Source organism: Molossus molossus, unplaced genomic scaffold (assembly GCF_014108415.1).
Source record: "Molossus molossus isolate mMolMol1 unplaced genomic scaffold, mMolMol1.p scaffold_m16_p_1, whole genome shotgun sequence".
In the NCBI taxonomy this organism is placed as follows: Eukaryota; Metazoa; Chordata; class Mammalia; order Chiroptera; family Molossidae; genus Molossus; species Molossus molossus.
In genome coordinates, this window is record NW_023425344.1 from 108,998,255 (window position 1) to 109,022,543 (window position 24,289).

The 24,289-nt window shown below is 37.3% G+C and overlaps 1 protein-coding gene across 1 annotated transcript in view; it reads right to left on the minus strand.

Annotated features, from left to right (window-relative positions):
- Positions 1-24,289, minus strand: part of MALRD1 (MAM and LDL receptor class A domain containing 1) — a 594,562-nt gene that overhangs the window by 111,399 nt on the left and 458,874 nt on the right. The window contains 2 exon segments of the mRNA XM_036270540.1: positions 2,326-2,451; positions 10,993-11,256. Of these exon segments, the coding sequence (XP_036126433.1) occupies positions 2,326-2,451; positions 10,993-11,256 (390 nt within the window).

Sequence of the window (24,289 nt, forward strand, 5' to 3'; positions counted from 1 at the left end):
ATTACGGGATCGTGAACCCCTTTGAATCGTCGGTGTTGACGCACTGCCGTGAATTACAGATCCACATGCACAGCAAAGGGCAGGGCGTTCCAGGCCCTGTCTGGATTCTCGGAGTGCACCTGTGCCGCAAACTAAGGTCCCAGGTGCACTCTCTTCATCCCGAAATCCCAGCACAGGGACTGCAGAGATGAACTGCTGCTAAGAAACTTGAAATAGCTCCACAGTACTTGCAAGAGAAGTCTATGTTTCATTTTCATTTGTTTTTTAAGAAAACCTTCTGAAGTGTTATTTAGCTGTATGATTATTATTGTTGCTGTTATTTATTTATTAAATTATAATCATTATAGTCTATCCTATAAATTTATATTTTTGTGCCTTTTCCTAATTTTCCTTCAAATTGCTGATTATCATAATTATAACATCACCATTGCATAACTTTTATTTACCTTTGCTACTGCAAACGACTGGAAAATGACTTTCAACTTAAATTAGGCCAGAAAAATTCTGTTCAGTGATTTTCTGCTGTATAAGCAGCCACACTTGAAAATAATATGTCTTTCTCGTGAAACCTGGGAAGAGGGAAATACTTAGCCTGCAACACCCATCCATGGCCTGAGCTTGACGTTCCTGTTAATGACGCAAACCTCCAGGTGGAGGGCGATCAGCTGCTCACCATCTGTTGTGTGACCACTGGGAGGATTTTTGCATGCTGTAAGGACTGGGCTCATAAAAGCCTATGAAATGCTGACCTTAAAGGAATACGATGCTTGGAAGAAACAGGAAGGTGTAATGTGCTCTGACATACCTTAGTGTGGGTTAGCGTTAAAGGGGTCATTCAAAAATGTAAGCATTGACTTTATTATATTTGATTGACAAACTAAGATCAAATGAAATAGAGAGAACACATAATATAATATAGATTTTATTTCTAAAAACTGTTTGGCTAGTTCTTTATTTTACTTTAATCCAAAATCTGTGGCAATATGACCAATATATTTAAATGAACTGTAAGTGAATTGGTGAGAGATTGAGATAGATGGACCACCAAAATATATTCTACTGTATTACCCACAGGGCATCTGTCATTCAGTATGAATGGCACGACTTCTGTTTTTCTGAACATATTTTAAAAGAAAGAACACGTCAAAGCAGACAATAAACCATAGCATGTAATAATATGTTTGTTCTCATATAAAACCATCCTCAAGAAAATCTCACCTTTATGTAAAGAAATTTGGGTATTGGACATAAGTACTGTATCTTAATAGTTTCAAAGATTGGAACTACCTCATTAATATCTTTCTAACTCTCTGAAAAGAGAACAAGATGACTTACTTTTGGGTGTCTAATCTGATGTACATGAATGCCTAGCAGAGAAATAATGGCAAAGAGCATTTATCTTTGCCCATTTTATGGGACCAGATTTGTTCACTTCTTGATTTCCTTTTGTATTCATAAAACTCAGTTTTGTGTGAGTATTCATTTTCAGCAGCATAATAAAAGATTCATACACTGTGATTTGATTATAATGATCATGCTGTTGTCACTTATAACGGTCTTTCTTGAAAGATACAAAGAATATAGTCTTACAAAGATACAAAGAATTCAGCTTTAATATGAAATATCTGCAATTTATTTAGAAAATACAATTGATACAACTCTTATCACCACTTTATATTATCTTTTAGTGGTGGCAGATTTATATTGCCCCTAACTATTTCTTATTTTATTTATTCTCCTGCATGAAAAAAAAAGTCAGTTACTCAGGAGAGATGTTAACAATGGACTACAATAAATTAGAGCATATTAAAGCAGTTTTGATAAAAGTATAACTGCAATTATGCATTATCAGCTCTTACAAATGTTCCAGGGTCATAAAAAAGAAAAATGTCTAAAAGTCAGCCTGAAGTTTAATAAATTAACTTTTAAACAAGATTGTATCATGCAAATAGTGAGCTCTTGTGAAGAAGCGGAAGCAAACGACACACTTTAAATAACTGATAACATGAAATTGTGCAGTGTTTGCGTGTTATATAAACCACACAATTCATATCAGATTATTAAATACTAATAATCTTAAATTATATTATAGCAAGTTAAAATTAAGTATTTTATATCTGAGCATTGCTTCTATAGAATAAGCATGAGTTGATTATAGTCTATGTTTGTAATATTTAAATGTCAACATTCTTCCCCAAACCAACATTAACAAAGCAATTATTCCATGCTTGCTATTATTTGCATTTCAGATTTTAATATTATTATTGTCTTCAGGTTAAATTTATGTGCTATATTGTAAGGAAGATTTGAATAGAAATGGAGTACCTGAGCAGCTGGACTCATCAAGTTGGAAGTCCATGCAGTTGGCAAAACCATCACAGCGCTTGTGAACTGGGATGCAGCTGTTGAAGGAGGGGCACAGCAGAGCTCCCTCAGAGCAGCTGACATCGGCTGGAAGAAAACAACCACCGTCATCACTGTTGTTATGAATGTTTTCTAAGGAAATAATACGTTGATTGTATTAGCCCTCAATTATCTAGTCCAATTACATTTAACAAATTGACAATCTCTTAAAAAAGAAGTGTGTTGATGGAATCATTTTTAATTCTGCATTATGTTTGTACAAAGTGCATTGGATGTACCATGTAGTCTGAATTGACTGTAGACTAGAGGCAAATTTACGGCAAAAAAGATCTCTGTTGCTCCTCTAATGTCCCTGATGTTGCATGTAATTGAACTGATCGGTACTGTAACTCGCTTGAATGCTCATCAATTTCCAACTGAATTATAAGTCATGAGCAGTGGCTAGGTGCCCGTTAGATCTGGGTGATGATGTAGGTCACTGCAGCTCAATGTACTATGACTGTGTGACTTTATAGCATTGTGTTAGTGCATGATGTAGGCATTTCACAAGTCCCAGAGTCTCTTCTTAGCCTGATTTCAGGAAACAAGCATATGTCTTACTCATAAGACTTTGATGATTTCAGAAAAATGTGTTTATTAATGCCTGGCAAGGGCACAGACAGTTCAATGGCAGGCTAGTCCTACAAAGTACTGGACTTCCCTTGGATGCTCCCTTCGTCCTTAAACCGTATATTTGTGTCCCTCCACCTCCTTCCCAGTCTCTTTACAATGATGACACAGCCCAAAAGCAGTAGGCTATGCTTTAGACTCCTTTTATGAGTTAGGGCTGGACCAGATCTTTTCATTTCAGGCTGTCAGCATGTGTCTCTATTCTTCTGATTGCTTGAAACCCTGGAAACCAGCAGGCCTGGGTCTACCTCCATTTTGTTCCATGTCATGTCGGTATTTAATGTCTCCGAGCCCTTGCATGAGCGGGCTCTTCTGTCTAGCATGGCTGTGTGACTGGAACAGAGGGAGCATGTCAAAGCATGAACCCACCACACTACCTTCTCCGAAATACTGAGTGCATTCAGAAAGCACTGAATAAAATTGTGTTAGTCTACACTGCTTCTCGAACCCCGTTCCTTGGAGTCATAGCGTTTTGCAGATATAGTGTGGAGGATGGCAATGAATAGCCAGGGCTTTCTGGGGCTTCATCTGAGTTCAACAAGAATAGCTCTGCTTTTCTTTGACACACTTAATGGTATCACATACAACATCTTATTTAAACATTTTAATCCAAACATGCTGCTAAAAATTTTAAAAGGATTGATCTGGGAAGTTGCTTCTACTACAATAAAGACAACTAAGTTCAAACTTCTCAAGCTTAGTGGATAGTTTAGAAGACACAGGAATAGAGACCCCCATTATGGTTCTTGCACAGATTGTGTCAGTATATTTATGGGCTGGAAGGATATGTTTATTTGAGTTATCATAGAATATTGGCACAGTTTAGTTTGAGAATTGCCTATCAAAATTTATTTTCAAGTTGGACCTAAAAATTATGTTTTTAAGAGTATGTATTTCTATTGATTAAAATGCTGGCTCTAAACAATTAAAGTGACACTCTTCATTTAGCAACCCTTCCTGAGGTGCTAGAACATCATTTGAACCACAATAAATATTATTACAATGTCACTACATGTAAAACACTATGCTTAGAACTTCAACTGAAGAGTACAGGAGGGACATTTTTTAAAAAAAGAGTTCAGTCCAAAAATAAAAAATTGAACTGCCATTTCACCCAGTGATCCCACTTCTAGGAATATACCCTAAGAAGCCTAAAACACCAATCAGAAAGAATATATGTACCCCCATATTCATAGCAGCACTATTTACAATACCTAAGATCTGGAAACAACCCAAATGTCCATCAGTAGATAAATGGATAAAAAATCTGTGGTACATATACACAATGGAGTACTGTGCACCTGTAAGAAGGAAAGATCTCTTATCCTTTGAGACGACATGGAGGGACCTGGAAAGTATTATCCTAAGCAAAACAAGCCAAACAGAGAAAGACAAGTATCATATGATCTCACTTATTTGTGGAATATAATGAACATAACAGTCTGAGCAATGGGGTAGTCCCAGAGAATTGGAAGTAGGGTATGGACTGACAATCTCCAGTAGAGGGGTTGGTGGGGGAGAGATAAACCACATAACTTATATGCATGTGTGCATGAACAATGGATATGGACAACAAAGCTGGGACAGGGTGAGGAGGGAATCAGTGGGGGTAAAAGGAGAAACTTCTGTAACAAAAATAAATAAATAAATTAAAAAATAATTTAAAAAATAAATAAGTAAATAAATAAATAAATAAATAAATAAATAAGGTGATCAGAACATATAAAGCAACAAAAGCAAGATAACAATGCAAGGGTGATCAGCAGTTCAAAATAATAATAAAAGAAATGCCATGAAGCCAGACTTTGTTGGCAAAGCATTGGTATAGATAAGCATTATAAAAGCAAGAAATTCCTTTAGTGTAGGGAGGTCTATACAGATTGAAAGACTAGAGTCTTGAGACGTTTTTTAAATTTTAATGTTGCCAGAGAAAAGCCATTTAGTAGAGTCAGAATGAATCTATAGAGACTGAGAATCAATAAATTTGATATTGGTACAGTCAGTAAACAGTTTGCCTTGGACTGGGGAATTTGTGTAAGAAGGCGATGCAGACAAACCAAAAAACAAGGCTGAAACCAGATGGTAGCAATGGCTAAGGTCCCGAGACAAAAGATAGTCTGTAATCTTTTCCAAAGGGTTAAAAGATTTTACGATATAAATTGACAAGATAAGTCATATTGCAAACTGGAAAACAGCACAATTTTTAACTCTTATAAGATGAAGAGATATTTGTAAAATAATGTGTATATATCTGTGTGCATCTAAATATCCACATGTGTGAGTATGTGTGTATAGATGAATATTTTTGTTATCACTGTTTTGCATTGCAAGGGGCTGAGAGATAATAGAAGATGATAGTTTTAAATAATATAACATGTTGACATTTGTATACAAAGATATTGGATACTGCTCATCTACTTGTAAAGCATTATTCGGAGCCCTGCCCTCAGAAGTACAAACTCCAGATTCCCTCTCCCAGTCTGCAGGGGGGCTGACAGCTTCTTTTCCGGCTGGCGGGACAGTGGACATCTGTAACTTACACGTGGTACAAATTCTCAGCATGGCCCAAAGAGCATTAATAGACACAAAACTATATCGATATAAGACAATACATGGTTTTAATTTTTTAAAAGTTTTCCTTTTTCCACTTCATAGAAAATTTTCAATTTAGATAATTAAAATTTGACCTTTTACTTTATGAAATTGAAAACTAAAATAATAGTTTCTGTGGCATGGCATTTTAAATAGTGTAACATTAAAGTTAATGGGTGTTTATCAATTTCCTTTTAAATTTAGGTGGCAAATCAATTATGAATGCAATTAATATTTTTGACATGTATACAGCAAAGGACATTGTACCAAACATAGGACAACACATTGAACCATTACTCTCCTTTTCTCTTCTGTTATTAACACATTTACAGCAAAGGAAATTCCAAAATTAGTCCAAATAAGCTACATATAAAATTTATTTTATTTTTATGTTTTATTTTTTGGTACGTGCCCCTAGCAGGAACTGAACCCGGGACTCTCTGGTCCGCAGACCAATACTCCAACTGCTGAGCCAAACCTACCAGGGCTAAAATTTATTATTTTTTAACTTTATTTGTATTGTTACAGATGTCCCCATTCCTGCCCCCCCCCCACTTTGTCACCTCCACTCAGCCCTTGCCACCCTCTCCCCTCAGTCACCACTAAACTGTTGTCTGTGACTATGGGTTATGTATACATATAAAATGTATAGGAAACTGAGATTTTAAAACATTTCCCTTGACAATATCTACTTTTGCCACATTCACTTTTAAATGTTATGGTTTCATGTCTATAAAATCCTTATTTCAGTCTGTCGTTATCCTAGAGATTGTTCCTCTTTCTTCCCTAATGGGCTAAGTAACGCAGAGCACGGTGTGGCTCATTCACTCAGATAAATGCTACCTTAAAGATAAACAATGTGTGAATGTTTCACTGGAGTTACTTCCCTAAAGCTAAATTCCTTTTACAGACTATAATAGCTACATAGAAAATAAAACGAAAGTAAAGCATGTATGATGTGTATGGATGTGTATCTATTCACTACCAAAATGAAATTCATGCATGCAGCAGACAGACCTCTCTAGCAGCAGGATAACCATGGTCTTTGGGCCACGAGGACAAGGGACTTCCACCCTTGAAGGCACAAGTAAACCTATCACATTGCAGGGTGGATATTTACTTTCTCCGGGAATTAAACTCAACTACCACTTCTATTAAAATACCTTAGCAGTTTAAACAATTTTAAACAAAACTGTAAAAACGATTAAATGAGAAAAGGATAATAATCATTTATTATGTGTGTATTATGCACTTTAGCATATGAATTCATTTAATCCTCCAATATCTCTGTAAAATAGACTTAGTCACCATAATTTTAATGTTGAATAAACTAAGGAATGCTTTTGTAAGAAGGGAAGATGTCACACGCAGAAGATGCTCTCCACACTGTCACTGAGAAGCACCATAGGATGTTGAGATCATAAGGAACATATTTAAAAGTTGATAATAAAAATACTGATAATAAATGTTGATTTAAAAATCTTAGGAACATGATCCATTCCAAGTGTTCAGTAAGTGGCTCTCAACTTCATTGGACATACCAACTACTACTGGCATCAATTACATTTAAAAAGTAGGTAATTATCCACTTCCCTGTTTTTCACTGTGTCCATCACAGACGGACAGGTCCCATTGACCCCTCTGAGTCATACTTACATTCTCTACCTTCTCTCCCTGCTCTAGGTCTGAGGGGCTAAACTCTAAGGACATATGAACAGACTCCTTTGCTCTTTGATTAGGTTTGGCCGTTAGGTAGCACCAGCAGGAGATTAGTACAAGGAAAGGGACCGTGAGATCAATTTTTAACCAAATATTACAACTTTTCTTAATGGACCTCTTTGATTCCAGGTTCATACAACTGCTCCCCCCTCTTGTGCTCTTCGGTCTATCGGTGATAAAAGCCCCTATTCTTTCTGTCCTATGCATACTGTTAAATAAATAATCCCATAATTAAAATATTCTCAAATTATACAGTGTCAGTGTACCATCTATTTCTTGACATAATAGTCACTAATATAACATCTCATGAATTCTTGAAATCTGGGTAAATAGATTGCTATCAGTGAAAATGTTCCTAGTTTTGTGTTGTTTTCCCATAAAATGAAACCATAATTTTTTTAAAAAATGTTTTTTAGGGAACAGGGGTATTTTTGGTAAAATAAGTATTACAACAGTTTGTTAAAACAACATACTTACAACAGAAAGACAATATTAAATACAAATTATTAAATGTTGAACTCATCACAGATTTGTTTAAATAGTCTGACCGCTATACTGTTTATTTTGCAAGAATAGAAGGCCTTCAAATATCAATTGCTATTGATTTTCCTGCTTAAAATTGTACACATCTCAGAATCCTATTCCTACAGTACTTAGACATGTGTAAGACTCTCAAAAGAAACATACCAAACAAACCTCTTATTTTGTCCTACATCCCCTTAAATTACATCTTCTTGAAAGAGAGTCTATAATTGACTTCTCTTTGCCATTTTCCATTTCCTCTACAAAAGATTGGCTTCAGAATTCTTCCTTCCCGTTCTAAAGCAAGTACTCTCTCCAAGATCACCAGAAACCACCTTTTGCTTTTCCTCACCTATATTTTTTGGGGACTGAACTCTCCCAAACATTCCAACCTGTGAACACTCTCTGATAAGGAAGGCTTTTTACGTTTAAGATCATCAATCTCTTTTTGTTGTTTTGAGGGGTCTATGCCCACATCTCAATATTTTTCAATGTTTGGTTTTTTAACTGTCTTTTAGGTGTTCCTTAGGATTCTGTCTGCCACCTTCTCTTTTTACTCTTTATTATCTCATCTACATCCACAGATTTAATCATTATATGCTGATGGACATGAATCTTTATATATCTTCCTTTGTCTCTTTCCTTAACTCCAGATATTCATTTCTAAACACGTTCTGGACATTTCTATATGAATGTGCCACAAATATAACAAATACAACATGTTTAAAAAGAAAGCCACAATTTTACCCTACATGGTCATTCTCTTCCTATTTTCCCCGGCTCAAGAAATGGCAGATTAGCTGTCCTGTTGCCCAAATCAGAAACTTGGAAACTGTTCTTGATTATTTTCTCTTCCTCTTCACCTGAATGTCTCTTAAATCTTTTCCTATCTTTACCTCATGCCATTAGTTAATCAATCCCTTTATATTTCAACTACAAACATCTCCTAACCAGTCCTCCTTCCTCACTGTAATCCATTCTGTGTACTACTCCTGGGAGGCCTCTTCAAGACTGAGTCCTGGCTTACTTCTCCAGACTTATTTCTACATTTCTCAGTTTAGTCCGCTGTATAACAAACTACTCTAGTTATACAAAATATGCTTAAAAAAACTTTTTCTCTATTCTTGGAACATTCTTCACTGGAATTAAGCATCTCTATTTGCCTAATGACTACTTGTCTTTCCAAATTTGGCTCTTTATAATGTTTACAGATTCCCTAGCTCCATAGTTAGAGAGTAGACTATGTATTCAATACCCCTGTGTTTATCTCTGTCACAGAAATGATCACATCTCCTCTATCACTTACTAATCTTCAGTAATATATGATGTAATTATGAAGTGAGCTGGTACAATGCGATATCTATCTATATCATCAATGCCCAATGGAATATGTGGCATAAATTGTGTTGCTGTTGAAGCTGTGTGAACAAATGAATGAATGAATGTGAGTTTACAAAACACCACCCTAAAACAGTGGGTAAGCCCAGATAAAAACTATTATACCTTCCAATTTCTTTTGGTAAATTGCCATCATTAGATACTTTTATTCTGTAATTCTGCTCTAGAATTTTGTCCATTGTTCATTTTCACACAATTTACCCTGCCGAGTTAGAACTCTTAAATATTTTAGAGATGGATAGAAGCAATTCTCTCAGGAGAGCAGTCTATTCCTAATGTGGGCTGATTTCCCTTTAGGAGCAGAACTTCATATATTGCTACCTCATCAAATACCAATTTTCAACAAATGTCTAAAACTATAAGGATATAGTACTTTCCTAGGCTTCTCTTTAAATAGCATTGTTATTTTAAGTCAAATATCACATGATTACATTGAACTTAGTATGGTTTCTATCAGCCAAATAACATTAAAGCCCTATTGGGAACAGGGATAAATAATTTGTCAGGATTTTTTTTATTTATTTTTGTATTCACTTCCATGTGTATACCTTGCCTCTAAGAGAACATTACAAGACTTGACAAGTTGGCTTTATTACAGAAAGAATATACCTGTATTTAATAACAGGAAGCTAGAACACCAACCTCTAAGCCTAAGCCAGAAAATGAAGTTCACTGATTTAAGACTGAAAGCTTAAAACATTTTTTATTTTATTTTAGAGTTAAGGCTGAAACCTTTAAACATCCAAAGCCTGTTCCCTTTTCCTTCTTTCATCTTTACACCTATTCCAATAGTCACCGTAATTCCAGATGCCCACACTAAACAGGGCACTGACATTGCCTTATATTTCTTTCAGTGTTCCCCTCTTATGGTTACATTACAAACTGCTTTTTACTATTTAAAAAAAAAAAATGTAGTCACTAACATAAGGTTTATGGAGCTCTATCACTGCAACCCTTGCCAAAAATATAGTATAGTTTTAATATAATATAAAACCAAGCAAATAAACAAATCATTACATAGAATATTCATGGCGCTTTGATCCGACCATGAATATATATACTCACCTTAAAGTTTTGTGTAATTTCTTAACTAAAACTCTTCCTTCCCAATCTGAAATAGGCTATTTATAATAAAAGTAGAAGATGCTAAATAAAAGGGCTGGGGATTTTACCTGTGTTCTCTCAAATCCTCAGAGCCCTGTAAGGTAGGTTTTATATGGATGATGAGGCTGACTCAAATAACTTTCCCCAAATTGTGCAGGTAGTGACAAGGAAGAGATTCAAACCTATGTCATCAGGGTGTACATGAACTTTTAGTTGTCCAGGTCCAGCCCTTAGTGCTTTTTCCCATAGTGCTTTGCTTAATCATCTTCATGAACATGTACGGTGGGAAGAAATGATAATTACATGTCTTCAATCCATGTCCACAAACATTTGTTAAAAAGATGAGCAATACCTACGACCATGCCCGTATGAATGACTGAGATGTAAGTAAGAACGGAAATCAGATGAGTTTAACAGAGATTACTGGGACTGTACAAACAGAATGCTTCTAGAAATGCTAAGCAAGGGCTACACGCTTTGTCTAGCAACACAACCCAAACAACTATGTTATTGATGACACGGTCATGGTATAACTCTAGAGATTATTGTTTTATCTGTCAAGCTCTCTCGATCATCCTCAAAGAGCATTTCTTCCCTGAACACTAAGTAAGTGAAATGACTCACAGCAGCTGGATTCATCCTCATTAAAGTGGCAGTCGGGCACCCCGTCACACAGCAGGAGGGATGGAATACACTCGTGGGGAGAGCACTGGAACTCTGTTTCACCGCAGAGCTGAGGAGGGGGGCTGAGAGAGCAATCCATTTCATCCGACCCATCCGAGCAATCCTCCTGTCCGTTACATCTTCCCGAGAGAGGGACACACTGGAGCGTGTAGACACAAGAAAACTGATCAGCTTCACAAGGCGGTGGCTGTGTTGGGACAGGACCTAAAAAGAGAGCATGTCAAGTCAATGTTGGCATTAGGAGAGTTATGTCTCTGTCTAGTGTTCAAACATTGTAGGACGTATTTATTCTTAGAGAAACACGAAACACTTCGGTAATTTAAGTACATTATTTCCCCATTAGGAATAATATGAACTCTATATACAAACATGATTAGAGAAAACGCTTTTTCTTAATCTCAGACAACATTCTTATAAGGGGTATCATTGTCATATAAGTGACACTTTCAAATTAAAGAGAAAATTTAGATTTGTGATCCTGAAATTTGATCACTAAATCAGATTTTCCTTGAGAGTAAAGATACTTTTACACAAGTAAGTTAGGTATTTTGGAAAATTGCAATAGCAATTTTGGAACTGAAGGGAACTGTTATTATATCAGTATAAAGTTTATTAACTGTCTCTCAGTGGCCTCCACTTGAGGAATTTGGCTCCTATGACCATGGTCAGTGTTGCGTCACAGAAGTAGAGGTCTGCATTGGTTTTGAGTTCAGCTCAAGGGCCAAGTGCTGCCATAATCCAAGGGCAGGTGAAATCATAGTTCAAGCCAGGGTACTGCACTAGCAGGAATCTTGAGGATTGCATGGTTCAAACCCAATCATTTTTATGGATGAGGATACGGAGGTCCATAAAACATGAGTGTCCAAAGATACAATGCCAGTTGATAAACTTTTTTTTAAACCTTTTTTCTTTATTGATATTAGAGAGAAGAAGGGAGAGGGAGAGAGAGAGATAGAAACATCGATGAGAGAGAACATTGATTGGCCGCCTCCTGCATGCCCCCCACTGAGGATTTAACCCACAACCCAGGCATGTGCTCTGACTGGGAACTGAACCAGCGACCTCTTAGTGCATGGGTCTACACTCAACCACTGAGCCACACCGGCCAGGCCAGTTGATAAACTTTTATCATGTGAAATTACAATGTAGCATAGGTTTAAGTCAACTCCAAGTGAAAACTTAAAGGGTGAGCAGAGTCCTGTATATTTACATACATCCCCTAGAGGTCAGAGGATGTGCATGATTATATAGGGCTGCACTAATTTTCTGAAATATCAGTGGAACTAAATATACAAGGCTGTATTAACTTGCTGGGATTTTAGTGGAACTGTTCTTATTCTTCATATTGTCTCTGAGGCCATTGTTGATGGGGTCATCAGTATATTAAGTGAAAGAAATAGTAGTAGGGAGCAGTTTAGAAGTAGTTTATTTTGTGTTCTTTATGTTTTAAACATTTATTTACAAATTTTATAAGAATAATTTATTTTATATATAAAGGTGGTATTGTGAATTCATTTTAAAAATGAAATTGGAAAGTTCCTCTCCCTCTCCACTCACTCGGTAGTGGTGATATAGTCAGAATATATTTAGTCTCAAACTCTGTGATCAAATTCTATGTATCTGAGATCTATGTGGTGTCTTAGGGAGTCTTTATTCATGGAAACCAGTATATTAAGTTGGGGAAGAGTAGCCCTGGCGGTTTGGCTCTGCAGTTAGAGTGCTGGCCTGTGGACCAAAGAGTTGCAGGTTCAGTTTGGTCGAGGGCATGTACCTTGGTTGCAATTTGGTCCATCCCTGGTCAGGGTTGTATCGGAGGCAGCCAGTCAATGTGTCTCTCTCACATCCATGTCTCTCTCTCTCTCTCTCTCTCTCTCTCTTCTCTTTCCCTCATACTCTATCTGAAGATAAATGTAAAAATATCCTTGGGTGAGAACTAAAAACAAAACAAAACAAAACAATTAGGGGAGGAGTAAATACTTTGAGACATTAGTAGCATGTTTTAACTAACTGTCTAAGAACATAGTAGCATAAAAAATTGCAGTGTTCCAATGTCAGCATTCTAAATTCAAATGTAGAAAGTATGTGTGTGTGTGTGTGTGTGTGTGTGTGTGTGTGTGTGTGTATGTATGGTCTTTTGATACTTAACCATGGCCAAATAAATAGTTTATCTTAATTCTTTTTGTTAGATTATTCTTACATTTAAGGAAGGACAGGCATCCTTAATTTTATTTTTTCTAAAATATTTTATGCACTCAACATTTATCTTTATGAACTCACCAAAGGTTTAAAAAGTTGAATAAACCTTTTGCATGTGATAAAAATCTAGAACCTATTTCAGTAACATTGCTATCACTTAGCCAAATTAAGACCTTATGCTTCTCACTCTATTTCAAATGTGTGGGCTCCTTTATATTTTTTCCTTATATTAGATATGCAAATACAAAGTTATCTTTGATTTTGAGGTAGCAATGCCATCAAATTTTAGAGCCATGTATATCAGAAGGTACTCACAACTCACTATGCCCTTCGTTACAAGAAAGCTGGTTTGTACTTTCTATAGGGGGTCCTGTCCTCCGTGATGATTAAGGTGTCCATTCCCTCAACTGCCAGGACATTACCAGATGACGACTCCCAGCTGAGTTCAGCTCCAGGTGTTTCCCTCTAAATTTACACCGCCTCACAGGACCGGCTCCATTCATTGACTGGATAATGGTGGCTAAGATGACAACCCATATGCCTCAATTCGGGACATCTAGGAGGGTCAATGCAGCTCTAGGGTTCCCCACGGCACCCACTGGGGCCCCCCTCTTGCACCTGCATCACAGCTCAACCCTCTGTCTCCCTGACCAGTCCGGCTTCCTTCACTTCATAGGGCTCGTTCCTGGGAGGTTTTCCAATAACCCTTCTACATGGGAATCTTTGCCTCAGAGTCTACTTCCCTGGGAACCTGATCTAAGATACTATCCAACCATTGAAATGTTTCTCTTTAATTTGAAAGTGTCATTTTTATGACTGTGGTGCCCCTTATGAGAATGCTGTTTCTGAGATTAGGAAAAGGCATGTTCTCTAACCACATGTTCTCTAATCACATTTGTATGTTTTGTAGAGTTCATATTATTCCCAATGGGAAATTAAATCTCCCCTGAATCACTTCTCAAATTTTCCACTGAAATATTTCGAATGCAAGAGGAATATGAATTTGCACCCCTATGGGAGTCTAAGTAGGCTCGTAGCCAAAAGCACTTCTCTGTAAGTTCAACATTTCCTTTAAGTCTCTTGTTTTATCTAACGAAAGTTCTGTATATAGATGCTTTTTAATATAAAAGCTTCCTCCAGTCCTCATTTCAAATAAAATGATTACTCTTGGAAGATGTACTATGTTTATATTTTGAATCGAAAGTATTCTTCTATATTCTCTCTTCTCTTTGAGAAGTTAAGGAATTTTCCTAAAATTTTAATATCAATGCATTTATATCTGGATGTCACCCATGGAGTTACTAATTATTATAGGCAATGTTTTTTCATATAATTCTGTACAAATGAACAGTATTCAATGTTCTCTTGTTTTTAACTGAAAAATCTTAGCACCACCTTCAATTCATATTACTAAGTAAAAATGTTAAACTAAGAAGGCTACACGTTGTCTGTTTCCATCTATACAATTTTCTGGAAAAGGCAAAACTGTGGATAGAGTAAAAGGATCAGTGTTTGCCAGGGGCTGAGGGGAAGGAAGAGTTGAGCTCATAGAGCACCGGGAATTATTAGAGCAATGTCATTCTGGATGCTATTGTTATGCTGGATGCTGTTGTTATGCTGGATGCTGCTGTCATGCTGGATACATGCTGTGCTGTACACCACATGCTGTCTTCCCAAAGTCCACGTGCTGGGAGCCAATTCCCAATACCATGCTATTTGGAGTTGGCCCCCTGGGAAGTGATTAGGTCATGAGGGTGGAGCCCTCATGAATGGGATTAGTGACCTTGTAAATGTGACTGGAGACAGCGCCCTTGCTCCTTCTACTTTGTGAGGACACAGCAAGAAGGCACTGTCTATGAACACGCAGGTTCTTTCTGGACACCAAATGTGCTGGCACCTTGACCTTGGACTTCCTGGCCGCCGGAACTGGGAGAAGTGAATGTTTGTTGTTTGTAAACCTCCTAATCTATGATATTCTGTTTAGAAGTCTGAACAGATTAGACATGCCATTACATGAGTCAAAACTCATGCAGTTTATAACACCAAGAATGATGCCTAATGTAAACAATGGACTTTAAATGATTGTGATGTGTCAATGTTGGTTCATCCATTGTAATAAGTGCACCACTCTGGTGGGGGATGTTGACTGTGAGGGAGGCTGTGGGTGTGGAGAGAGATGGGTATACAAGAACTCTCTGGAATTCCCACTTAATTTTGCTGTAAAATAAAAACTTCTCTAAAAATAAAATATATATAACATATATACTTTTATACACACATTATCTTAGCACCAATATCCCTCCAGACCTATATTCTAGCATGTACTGCATTTTTTTATGCTTTTGAACTTTCTATGTTCTAGTTTCTCCAAATTCCTTTTAAAGTCCGACATTTAAAATACACAATGCTTTACTAAAACGTTGTGTGGATTGGTCAAGCACATTGGTCCATTTATTACCATGCCCAGTGAGCTGCTTAGTCGGGTTGTTTAAAAGCAATGGAATTGAGATGCAAGGCCCGTGAGCCCAAAAGCAAATGGCGCCAGGTCCGCGCCCTAGCTAGGTCCTGGGAAAGGCACGGTGTCCGCTACGGGGAGAGTTACTCAATGGGAGAGCATGTAGCATGACCAGTACAAAACGAAAACGTACGTCAGGAAAGCAAACTGAAATAGCACATTCTTTATTTTTTTATTTTGATTACCTTATGTTACTTAATCATAAAAATTAAAACTATTTTAACCATTGATTTATTATTCATCAACTTAAGGAGTATTTATTGAACACCTACCTTAAGCCCTTGGCCCTGTTGGGCAGTGCTGAGAGTGTCATTTTCATATACCCCAGAGGGTACGATTAGAGGGAAAGGAAGGAAGAGCGAGAAGAAATTAGAAAATGTTGGAGACTGTGACAGGAGAGAGAGAGGAGGAACAAAGACACTCCAAGAAAATGCAGATTCATTGGACAATATAACTCATTATTTAAATGAAAGGTTTTTACTTTTATTTTTTGTTGTTGTTAAGTCAACATTGTTCAGAGTGTATCTGATTAGGATATTGTGTTGACCTGATGCTGGGGCAGGATGGTCAGACTGCTCTGAAAGCAGCTTAGTACACACACAGACACACACACACACACACAGACACACACACACACGCTTTAATGTATTATATCAGATTTGGGGGAATGTTTCTCAAATGGGTCACAAGTCTCAAGTGTGTGGAGATCAACAATAAAGTGTACCTCATGTTGCAGTTTGCAGGTGATTTACTCTTTGTATATCGGAGCTGCTTCAAGGCTGTGCCGCTAATAAAATTATGCGGACTCCCTAATACCTCACCGAACATGCTTCTCCAGTGCAAAATAAGGATGGGGATTTATGGCTGCCATCTAAACATTGTTTTAAGTCATTGCTCACTTGCCTGCTCTGCACCAGTCATGTGACAAACACATGAGCATGAGCTCTTAACAGAGATAGGTTAAGAAAGGCTGATTTAGAGTACCGGACGTTTGTATTGCAAGTTAGTTTTGAGAACAGTGATTCTGCAGCCAACAGAGAACCTCACGATCAGAGCTGCGCCAGCACCATCAGGAAGTCTGTGTCGGGGCAACGGCGTCTGTACCAGGCCTTTGCCCACTGAACAGGCAGCTTCCACATTGCCTTTGGATGTTCCGAGTCGGAGTTGGAAAAATGTTCGCCTCCCTTTGAGAACAGGTGACATCTTAGTGCCCAACAGAGGTAATGGCTTGAGGTATGTGTTCGATAAATACTTCTTACACTGTCAAATAATAAAGCAATGGCTAAAATAGCTTTAATTTCTATGATTCAATAATGTAAGGTAACCAAAATTAAAAACTGAAGAATGCAATGACTATATGCATTGATTTAATAAACCACAAAATAGGATAGATCAGAAAAATAGAAACTATAAAGCTCTTTAAAAAATAACTCTAATATATTTGAATATGAATCTATACTTGAGTAACAAAAGTTATTCATTTATACAGGTGCTATGGGTTTTTACCAATTGTTTTAGACATGTTATGAGATTTCTCATAAAGGACTTTTGCAAACGAAGCTATATAGAAATGTGTAAAAATAAATTTGCCTTTTTGTTTTATAATAAATGTTAGGAGAGAGAAAAAGAAAATGTATTAGGAAAAAACCCACATACAATAAAAGAGTGTAGGAACTGGCATTATTGGCTAATTTTTACAGTCCTGGTCATCACGAAATCCCTCTGATTACCACATTCTACTTCATTTTCTGCTGTGCGGCAAGTTACACGTTCTGACATTATGGCTATGCCTTCGTCCTCCTACAGAATGCTGACTTTCATTGTTCACTTCATTTGGGCAGCAGTTGAAATTTCTTTCTTAGAGCACTAAAAATTACTTCATACTGGTAATTTACGGTGAAATACAATGAAACGTTCTCATGAATTTCATATAAATCCAATAAAAGCCTAAATTGCCCGAGGATAATCTGATGGATTTTTATCTTTATGATTAATATGTTTAGTGAAATGAAAATGGATTGCCTGTGTTGAAAGGGAAAATAGTTTTAAAGAGGAGGAAATAAGCTCTTGCCAAATGTTGCCATACTCACTGACATAAATGGTAACATGCTCATTGTAAAATACAACACATCAGTTAGTTACCAGTTGGTAATTGTCTCTGGCAGGTATTTTCTTCACAAAATGAGAAAATACCACAAAAATCTATGAGGGAAAAGATTGTTACTTTTAAGTGTAATTCCTAAGAATTCCTTTTTTGAAGTTATTTTGAATTATAATTTTATATTTATCTCTTCTTAAGTTTCTTTATAAAGCACAAAATACTCATTTTTTAAATTTAAACAATTGTCATCTCTAAGGTGGAACCCAAGAGAATCATTTTGATCTTGTTTAATTTCAATATCTGGGCATTTAAATATTTCTGGAAAGACGATGGCATGCGACCTCTGTTTGGACTACAAACAGCAGAAGAGTCTGGGAAATACAGAGAAGAGGGGAGCGTGTGGAGTCTATGAGCCAGGAGGTTTGTTGGGCTTGTCCAAATGGCTATGCAGAAGGAAAGAGTCAAAAGTCTGACGGAAGAGACAAAGTAAAGGAAATCTAAAAGTTTCCAGAAGTTGAACCCAATACAGAAGCTGTTAAGTATCTGAGAATAAATGCCAAATAGGAAGTGATACTTATTTTCAAAGTGAATTGCTCCAGCTAGTCAAAGCTGAAAAGCTACAATAATTATAGGAGAGAGCTAAAAGACTCAAAATGTATGTAGACAGACATACAGACACACATGTATCTATGGGCATTGGTGCAAATATTGTGTGTATGCATCTTTGCATATGCACACATGCATGTACACACACACACACACACACACACACACACACACACAGAGCTTATCTGAAACCAAGAAACTATTCACTAGTGAGAGAAAGGCCAGAGGAGAGAGGGCTGGGCAGTGGATGCTGGGCAACACAGGTGAGAGAAAACATGAGATTGTGGTGGAGGAGTGAGCACCTTACCATCAGAGTTCCTTTTCTCCCTCAGCACATACAGAGATTGCAGACTTGAAAAAATAAAATCAAGACACTATTTCCCGAACCAGGGAAAATAAGAGCTGATGGAATGAAAGGTATTAAGAGGCCCACGAAGAGTTATCATTTTTACTCAACGCCAATATGTGCCACGATTATAGAGCATTCCTTCCTACCGTAAAGTGGTGATATCACTGCAAGTGACCAAAATTGCATAAATGAAAAATTTTCTGCCTTCATATAACACTAAATAATCTAAAACTTATGGGAATGGAGAAACATATGAAATATTAAGTTGCTGGTCATTTCTTTCTTGTCATGAGCCCTGAAACCTAGAGACACCCTAGTGGATTACATATTCATTCCTGTTTCATCATTTCCAGATGGTGCTTTAGTTCTTGGTCTGATATAGTTTTACTGGTGTGGCCTCTATTATATGCAGCATTGGACCAGGTTATGTACTTGGCCTTATTTAATAATATTGTTCACTGATAGCTCTATTACATATTAACTACAACTTTATTTAATAGTTCAAGAATTCCCTAAATGCTGAACTCTTGATTTCCAACTCTAAGGATAATATTATGACATATATTCCCCTTTTAATTCATGCTTCACGTTGCTTATAGTATATGTTTCCCAAAGGAAGAATCCTGCTCAAAAATGGTTCTTCAATGCCTTACAGGTGGAGTCCACTGTTCTCACAGGCTTCAGTGCCATTGTCCTGTTGGTGTTCAATGACCTGACACCTGATTTGGCCTCACATATGTTCTCCCCGTAAAAACTAAAACTGCAGAGGAAATAATGGATATTCCAGATAGGGCAGTGTTATCCTCTCTGCTGGCTGGGATGGGGCCAGGAAACAGAATGTCATGTCAGTCCTGTGAGTGGAAAGGCTTTTCCTTACAGAAAATTACGAGTGGGTATTTCAGCACCAATCACTTCCTAAGTCTTTGTCTTTGTGTGAAAGACTTGAGAATGGGGAGAGGAAAGCTATCTTTCCATAACACACTGTAAATATATAAATTCAAAGAAATCTAAAGAGCTTTAGGCCATCTGACTGTGAGGGAGTATTGTGCAGTGTCATGCGCACTTTGGGAACACCTATCTCACATGCCTCGGGAAAGTCCAAGGAGAGGCAAGTGACTTCCTGAGGCGGGCAGAAGAGAAGACCACTCAGGAGTCAACTACAAGTCTATGGCGGTCCCTCAGAGACCTCCCAGCTGTAACATCTTGGCTATCTCTATGATCCAACCAAACACAGAAAGTGGCCATGGTACCATAACCTCCAGTGGATGGGGCACTGGCACTAAAGACAGGGACACATGTAGCTGTGTTTAACTTAATATTACTTTTGAAGAAAACGGATGAATAGTTTAACCTAAAGTTTGAAGTGTTATATATAAATGTATTACTGTTTTTAAAAGGACATCACTTTTAAGACTAATTTTTGCATTTCTGGTACCATATTCATTGGACTATCCCGCCCCCTATGGAATCCCACAGGAGCCATGCCTAACTAACCTTACATGAATCATAGTACAGTCGGGAAGAGCAGAGGGTCAAAAAGCAAGACTATCTGATCTGGACTGACCTCCGATGAGACCAGTCATCTACTCCATCCTGCAAGGAAGACCCAGCCATGCGCCTGCAATTCTTTTGAACCCTCTTTACCTAAACCTGGTTATTTCTCTTGTCTCATGTTTCTATTTTAAGCAATCTTATATTAGTGAAGATGATGACTCACACATGGAAGCCCACATTTCTTTGGGAAGCCAAGGAATTTTTGTGTGGTTGGTTGTTTTCTCTTTTCTCATTTCCAACTCTTTTACAAAGGGTTACCAGTCTTTTCTGGGTAAAATGTCTCACATGCCAGTAAGATACTCTCAGAAAAAATAATGGTCATTCTGTTGAAATCATTTGTTTGTCAAATTTTCTTAAAACAGATTATTTAGTAAAGCAATATCACTTTGTTATTCTATTTCAGAGGTAACAAACACACAAACTTGTTTTCATAAAGTCTAGATGTTTTCGAGATAACAACATATGTGTTCCAGGGAATCAGAAAGTCCATAAGAAAAGTAGACTCTAATAGCCCAAGAGAATAAAACATGGCCAGATTAACCTTGGCTATGAAAAGCACTCAGGAGCTCTCAGACCCTCTTGTCCTGGTAAAACATTTGACCTGCTGTATATTTTTGAGTTAAATAAAGAGTAAGCAAAGGTTCTGATAATTTTGAAAATTGACTAGAAATTTAGGAATTGGTTTTTGTTTCCATACAGTAGAGAAATTACTAAATCACCACACCATGGTTTATTTTATATATTACATAAATATCCAAGTATATATTACATGTATATTTACATGCTATGTATACATAAATGCATATTAATGTGGGAAATGCCATTGTTCACATAAAAGCATTCCCCTTTGAGACAGAGTATCAGGACAGTGATTTGTGATTTGTCTTCAAGCTCAGCTTCACTGTAAGGCACTTGTCAAATCCCGGGTAATAGAATACGATTCACACTGGGACTGGTTTTTCCATGGTTGTCATTTGGATTTCTTTCCCTTAATTCAAGAAAATTCCTTCCAGCCTGATGACTAGCAGGAAACCAAATATGAACCACTTCATAGGATAACAGGCAAGCTTCTTGCTCCCATAAGCCTGCTTGGTATTGTTTGTTTGTTTGTTTTTTTTTATATTTTGTTCAGATAGAGTGGGAGGGAAAGAGAGAGAGAAACATCGACGTGAAAGAGACACATCGAGTAGTTGCTACCCACACGACCAACCAGGGCCGGGGACAACCTGCAACCGAGGTACGTGCCTTTAGCGGGAACTGAACCCAGGTCTCTCCAGACCACAAGTCGACACTCTAACCACTGAGCCAAACTGGCCAGGGCAGTACTGGTTTTTTATGCCATTTTCTGGTTCTTATTTATATTTTTCCTTTAAATCTGTATTACTTCCAGGAGTTAAGAGGGATTATCCCATTCTTTGACAAACTGTGAGGACTTCATGACTCATGATAACAGATTTAAAACCCATATTCTCTAAGCCAGTAAGTGAATTAGGATTGACTAATAATCACTTTCTTTCAGCTTTCTGTACATTTATCACTATTCATTTTTAAATTAGGTTCATGAATCACTAACTGAATTAAAATTATAAAAATGATCCATGAATTAAAACTGCATCTTAAATAATTTATCTACAATTGCTATAACTTCTGATATAAAATGGATATCTACTCTATATCATATGCTGACTTGAAAATTATATTTTTCTTAATCAACCTAAAAGTTAAAGATCTCCCACACTCACTAAAATTTAAAAAGCAAAGAAGGTAATGAAAATGGGAAATGTTCAATGTAGAGAAACTAAAAAGGACAGAAAACAAGCTACATATATCACACACAAACAGCATGGAAGGCATATTATAGGAGAGCTGCAAATTTAAGGCCAACATCTAGAACAGAGTTTGGCTTCCTGGGGGGAGGATTAAAGATAAATTCATGAAGAAGATGGCTTTTCCTGTGCCCTCAAAAGTAGAAAAGAGTTTGCACAAGAGAAGGTAAAGGGCAGGGCGTTCCAGCCAGAAAGCAGTAAGACTAAAGTCATAGAGATAACAGAATATGGGCCGTGACTGGAGAAAGGCCAGAGGTCTTATTTTAAGAGATCATTTTGCAGAGGTGTATAGTTATGGCAGGAGTGCTACTAAAGAATAAGAAACCTATTTGGTAGGCAGGTGAGAGCTTTTAAACATTTTTCTTCTTTTCTATCGCTTGCATGAATTTATGTGTTTCAACTAGTTTCTCTTTTTTATTTCCTCTCTCACCGTGAGAGTACAGATAGAGAATGTATTGTTGTTGGTCAACTTTATAATTCGGTCCATATGTTGCAGACTATTCTTGATTATGATTGTGATTTAAGAAGAGAGAGAATGGCCTCATCCAGAGATGGATGGCGGGGAAATTAGAGATGAAAGAATGCCTAAGGACGGACACAAAGACATACGACTTGGGCTTGGTTTATGGTGTGCTTCCAAAAGACTCTTTTAGTTTTGAGGGAGTGACACAGGGATGACTAGAGATTATTTATGGTGATGACAGGGAGGTAGAAACCCTAGCTTACAAAACGATTATTTAAAGGCAGTGGAATTAGCCAGTTCTACCCTCTGTTTCAGTCCGTTTTCCTTGTTTCCCACTCCCTTTTCTCTTTTTATATTTGATATTTGGAACTATCAAGTATTTTTTCAATAAACTCATTTTCTGCTTAAATTAGCCTATGCCAGATTTTGATACTTGCGACACAAAATACATTTTGTGCCTGGACAGTGTTGCTCAGTGGGTTGCGCATTGTCCCATGGACTGAGAGGTCCCGTTCAGTTCCCGGTCAGGGCACATGCTTGGGTGGCAGGCTCGATCCCCAGTGGGGGGCATGCAGGAGGCAACCGATTGATGTATTTATCTCTCTCTCACTTCCTCTCTCTCTAAAAAATCAATAAACATACACACACATATATAGTTATTGTGGTGAATAAGAAGAATACAAGGTTTACTTTTCTGGAACTTACACTGTACTAGGGGCTAGGAGATTAATTTGGTACTTGTATATGACATGTCAGTAAATTAGATGAATCCGTCATGGAGCCATTGCAGAGATTCTGAGAGTAATAAGAAAGTCTTGAACTAGAGCTTGAACAGTAAAATGAAACCAAATGGGGGAAAAGAAGGAAAAATCTGTAGAATTTGCAGCCTGAGGTACGTTTAGAGTAAGGAAATCAGGAGTAAAAACAAACACACAAAAAACTGGTTTTAAAAAAGTGCATGTTTAGATAAATATAAAAAAGCACTGAAAATTTAATGACATCTCCTTAGATTATTCATAACCAAGAAATTTCTCAGAATTTTTTATCAACTTATACGAAAGGTTCAAATATCCTTATTATGGAATAGGTTTCATTAGCAGTATTCTTGATGCATACTGCTAGGTTTAGGTGCTCATTCTCTGTCGGGAACCACGGCCTCTGTTTTCATTCAACTGTCTGGCTGGGAGGGAGGCAGCACCCTGGCCATGCTCACTCCTCTGATGGTGTGAACACCTTGTGGTACACCTGTGGTACGCCTATGTCCTCTCTTCCCAACCCCACCGTGACGTCCCACTGGCCACCTGACATCAACCATGCTAGGAGTATTTACACCCAGAAATAGGCAAGTGCTACAAATCAGGGCTCTTTCCATTTGCAATGGAAACTATATTACTGGCAAGCCACAGACTATTTCTCACAAATATTCAACAACGTCTCAAGAAATTACTTCTGTATACTTGATGATGCTTCCAAGTGAAATGAAATCATCTTAGAACACAGATCATAGGGCTGAGTTTCAAACACACTTTATACTGCTTTAAACTTCCAGATATGCATCATTATCCCACTATCTCCTTAGATTGTGAATTCCTGGGGAGCTAGAGATACAATTCTACTCATATCTGTC